The sequence below is a fragment of the Nansenia antarctica genome, assembly GCF_963989245.1.
Source record: "Nansenia antarctica genome assembly, chromosome: 8".
Lineage (NCBI taxonomy): Eukaryota > Metazoa > Chordata > Actinopteri > Argentiniformes > Microstomatidae > Nansenia > Nansenia antarctica.
In genome coordinates, this window is record NC_137678.1 from 30,339,211 (window position 1) to 30,344,210 (window position 5,000).

Genomic DNA, 5,000 nt, shown 5'->3' on the forward strand with positions numbered 1-5,000 from the left:
CGATACACTGAATGATGCATCACGAGTGCCTCCAACTCGTCACATTTGTTGGGTAAGGAGTTAACATTTCCCATTACGATTGATGGTAGAAACGGCTTGTATCTCCACCGCCTCCTCGATTTAGCTTTTAGCTTCGCTCCAGCTTTGCACCCCCGGTATTTCTTCCGTAGTTCCTTCGGTAATGAGTGTTTGAAACCCTCATGTTTTGCAGTCTCTGGCTGAGGTTGTAACATTAGACATTATACAACAAAAAACCGACAAACATTAAAAACAGAGCAGCGAGACCTGCTGCCGCTCAGAACAGCGCAACGTGCCGACGTCAGCTACCACCGCATTTAATTGACCATGAACATCAGAGACATACATTACGAATGTTCATTTAAAATACTCTATACTGAGCACTGGTATAAGAACATGAACCAGAGAACAGCAGTAAATGCAATAACCCATAGTTGTCGCTGATGATGTTCCGTTTTCGATTAGGATAAGGGATTAAAGGCACCGGCGACGGGCTAAGAGAGAGAGAGGAGAGGGATTTCCTGAAATCCAAATGTCCCGCTAAATTCGGACCAATCACAAAACTGTTTTGAAAGCGCGTCGCCTCGCGCCGCGCGCCTGTTGAGAGTCTCGATTGCAGTGCGAACAAAAAAACGACGAGGTTAATTGCAACATTGTAACATATTGTAAATAACTACCGCTAAATCGTAACAAAATGTTGGTCTGGAAGCGGCCTAAATCTAGCTTCAATCTGCTTTTTTTCTGTTCTCCGGTCATAATAACTCGCTGCCTTTCTGCGCAGCCTGAATCAAAGTGGACTGTCTGAATCATTTGGTGGCGGAGGAAATTATTTGGTGGCGGCCCGCCACGAATAAATGCATATAGAGGAAACACTGAGGGTTCTTCATTTCTCCCTGTAGGGGAACCCTTTGAGGATCTTATTGGGGTCCATGTCGACCTGTTTGGGTTCCTGTTAAGAACTCACTCTGGAAAAAGGTTCAGCATGGAACCCAAAAGAGTAACATGGAACCCAAAAGGGTTCTACATTGAACCATAAAGGGAGTCTAGACTTTTAACACTAGAACAGCCGTGAGGGGTCATTCATTTGGTCCCTGTGAGTAAAGAAAAATGTTATGTCTTTGCAAAATGTCTAATTTCAGGACCCTCCTTTCATGACCTTTCCTAGATATGTGCGTTCTACCACCCAGTATCCTTACATTTTCAAAATCACATCAGGATAAGCTAGTATAAAGCTATTTTTGCTGTTTTTCTGTGTAGGAAGCAGGCTCATTTACAAGCGGCCAACTAGTGGTCGTTGCGTGTAAGTAGATAGATAGATAGATAGATCTTTATTTAGTCAGGACAGTGCGCATTAATGAACAGTCACTTATACAGAGTATGGTGACAGTAAATATGCCGGATTTAGCTGTGAGCTAATTTGCATCCGTAGTCCTCATGACAGCTTTCCATTGTAAAGACTATGGTCATTTGAGGCGGCTCTAATAGTAGGTAAAAAAGGCACGGCTGTTCTAGTGTTAAGAGAGTATCAGAAAGTGACTTCAACCCCCCCCCACTTTGCACTGTGGCCTAGTCCACTCTGTGCCTGGTGTGTGTTTGTGCTTAATGGAGGAAAAGGATGGGAGGCGGAAAGGGGCAGAACGTGAGAGGCATTTCCTTCAGGTGTGACATCGATGAGGAAAACAGATAAAAAAAACTGCAACATCCTGACGTAACTCGACAGTTCTGTTCTTCAGGATTGTTTGTGGAGATGAATCACTATCCACTGACTTTGTTTGCTTCCCCTCTCTCTTCCTCCCTCGCTCTTTGTCATCTCTCCTCTCTTCCTGTGTACCATGCTCTCACTCTCTCTTTTCTTTCTCTCTTTTTTTTTTTAAACGTTCCATTGTCTCTCTCTCTCTCTATTCCTCCCTTCTTCCCTCTCTCTCTCTATCTGTCTGTCTCTCTCTCTCCCCCCTCTTTCTCTCCCTCTCTCTCTTCCTCCCTCCTTCCCTCACTCTCTCTCTCTCTCTCTCTGTCTCTCTCTCTCCCCCCTCTTTCTCTCCCTCTCTCTCTTCCTCCCTCCTTCCCCCTCTCTCTCTATCTGTCTCTCTCTCTCCCCCCTCTTTCTCTCCCTCTCTCTCTTCCTCCCTCCTTCCCTCACTCTCTCTCTCTCTATCTGTCTCTCTCTCTCCCCCCTCTTTCTCTCCCTCTCTCTCTTCCTCCCTCCTTCCCTCACTCTCTCTCTCTGTCTCTCTCTCTCCCCCCTCTTTCTCTCCCTCTCTCTCTTCCTCCCTCCTTCCCTCACTCTCTCTCTCTCTCTCTCTCTGTCTCTTTGTCAACCCTGCTCCCTTTCTGTCTCTCACATGCTCTTTATCTTTCTCCCTGTGTTTCTTTCTGCCCCCGTTTTTCTGACTTATCCCCTGCTCTCTCCCTCTGTCACTTCACTCTGTCATTCTGTCTCTATTTATCTCCCTCTTGTTCTCTCTGACGTACACCCATTGTCACCCCATGCTCTCACTTCTCTCCCTCCCTCCCCCTCTCCCCCCTCTCTCTCTCTCTCTCTCTCTCTCTCTCTCTCTTCCTCCCTCCTTCCCTCTCTCTATCTGTCTGTCTCTCTCTCCCCTCTTTCTCTCTCCCTCTCTCCCTCTCTCTCTCTCTCTCTTTTTCTTCCTTCCTCCCTCTCTCTCTCCCTCTCCCTCCCTCTCCCTCCCTCCCTCTCTCTCTCCCTCTCAGGTGGGTGGTGCGGCGGTGATGGGCGTCGGCATCTGGACTCTGATTGACAAGAGCGACTACCTGAGCCTGCTGGCGTCCAGTACCTTCGCCGTGTCGGCCTACATCCTCATCGTGGCGGGAGGCCTGGTCATGGTCACGGGCTTCCTGGGCTGCTGCGCCGTCATCAGGGAGCAGAGGAGCTGCCTGTCCACGGTGAGGGAGCCCCTCCCTGGGCACGGGGTTCTACTCCCAGCCCCAGGCTTTTAGGACAGGCCTTGCTCCTTAACTTGGAGCTTCAGCGGTATGACGGTATGACGTACCGTTGCCTCAGAGTAGCGGTAGAGATGGGGCGGCTGTGGCGCAGGAGGTAGAGCCGCCGTCTAATGATCGCAAGGTCGGCAGATCGGCGGTTCGAGCCCCGGCTAGCCACATGTCGAAGTGTGTTTGGGCAAGACACTGAACCCCAAATTGCTCCCAGTGAGCGGGCCAGCGCCTTGCATGGTAGATTGCCGCCATTGGTGTGTGAATGTGTGTGTGTGAATGGGTGAATGAGAGGCCGTTGTAAAGCGCTTTGGATAAAGGCGCTATATAAGTGCAGTCCATTAGAGATAGATGGCGTGAAGCAACTTTTTCTGTCATGCGGCTAACACAATGTTTTGACGTGCTCGTGGACAGATGCCTACCGTTGATATATGGAATCGGCTAAGTGAAAATCAGGTTTTGAGTGAAGCTGAAGTCATAACCACTTCCCATGATAATATCATATTGCTGAGCCAACTTTGAAGATGACATTTCTGTAGAGTAGAGAAATCCCTTCCTTCTTCGAGCACGACGACTGCCAATGGCCCCGGGCCTGAGCGTATATTACTTTCTCCTGCTATGACTGGTGGATTGATGATTCACTTACTTAGTCAAATGTATTGTATTTGGATTAAGGAGTTTGCTAAATGCCAAAAAGTTAAATATCAAGAATCAATGCCTCCCTAACGACAGTTTTTGTGACAACATATGGGTGAATATGCATGCTTGTTTTGTTGTAGCCATGGGCTCAGGTTCAGGTGTGTTCTAAAGTGTTGGCCTAGTGGATAGTGAGTTGCACTGGTGATCAGAAGCTCATGAGTTCAAATCCCACCTAGGAACACCACCCCTAGTGTGCCCATGAGTAAGGCTCTTAGCCCTAAAGCCGGGTACACACATAAAGATAATCTGGCCGATTTCAGGCCGATTTTCCCCCTTCCGACCAAAGACAGCAAACGCCCGATTATCGGATGGCTCTAAAGGTTATCCTACGTTGTGACGTGGATAGAATGTAGCCAATCAAGAAGCGAGCTGACTTCTTCTTTTCGTTCTTCTGCACTTTATTTGCCCTGTCACACATGGCTGCCTCATACAGGTCAGTCAGGGTACTACGTTAGTTTACGTTTGATCACGTGAGATTTCTGGCTTGGGGAACGAGACTCTAGACCAGGGGTCGGGAACCTTTTTGACTGGGAGAGCCATAAAAGCCAAATATTTCTAAATGTATTTCATTGAGAGCCATATAGTATTTTTAACATATAATAAATTAAATATGTCTTACTTTTAATGCGATTTCTGGTGCTGCATGGTTTTGCTGATGTCCTTGTAGTCTGGTTCATACGTGGTGAGGTTGAGCTTCATGCAGGCGTTGAGGCTTCCATCAGTTAAACGTGAGCGTAGGTTGGTCTTAATGTTCCTCATATGCGAGAATGACTGCTCACATACATATGTAGCGCCAAACATGGTCAATACGGCAATACTAACACGCTGCATTGTGTGGTATGTCACAGGAAGCTCGTTCCAAGTTTTCAGAATCAGCTGGTCTTCAGGTTGAAGTTTTTTCATTTCTGTCCACTTGTGTTCCCTCGCCAGCTCTGCTCGCTGTCGCGCAAGACTTTCCAACTCTCCATTAAGTGTCTTGAACTTACTCATCCACATGTCTGATGCCTTCAGGTCAGCAACTTCGAGCTCAAAGTCTCCCATAGAGACCCCAGGGATGCATGTCAGGTCGATTTTGTCCACTGCACACTCATGTGGATGAGTGATGAATTTGAAAAGACCAGTGCGCGCATGAAATTCTCCAAAACGTGCTTTGAATGACTGCAGGAGATTGGACGTAAAGCCAGCTAGCTGCTGGAGATCCAGATGTTGAGTGGAGTCACTTGCTAAGCATGCATCTCTAAATTGTTGCAGTGTTACAAAGTGCAGAAGACGACCTGTTTCAATGTCCCTGAGAAAGACTTCCAGCTTGCTTTCAAATGCAAACACTGCTT

General features: G+C 47.5%; 1 protein-coding gene across 1 annotated transcript in view; it reads left to right on the forward strand.

The window, feature by feature from the left end:
• LOC308163659 (tetraspanin-11-like) overlaps window positions 1-5,000 on the forward strand; it is a 50,178-nt gene that overhangs the window by 6,771 nt on the left and 38,407 nt on the right. The window contains exon 3 of the mRNA XM_080537837.1: window positions 2,731-2,922. Coding sequence (XP_080393963.1) covers window positions 2,731-2,922 — 192 coding nt within the window. The remainder of the gene's footprint in view (window positions 1-2,730; window positions 2,923-5,000) is intronic.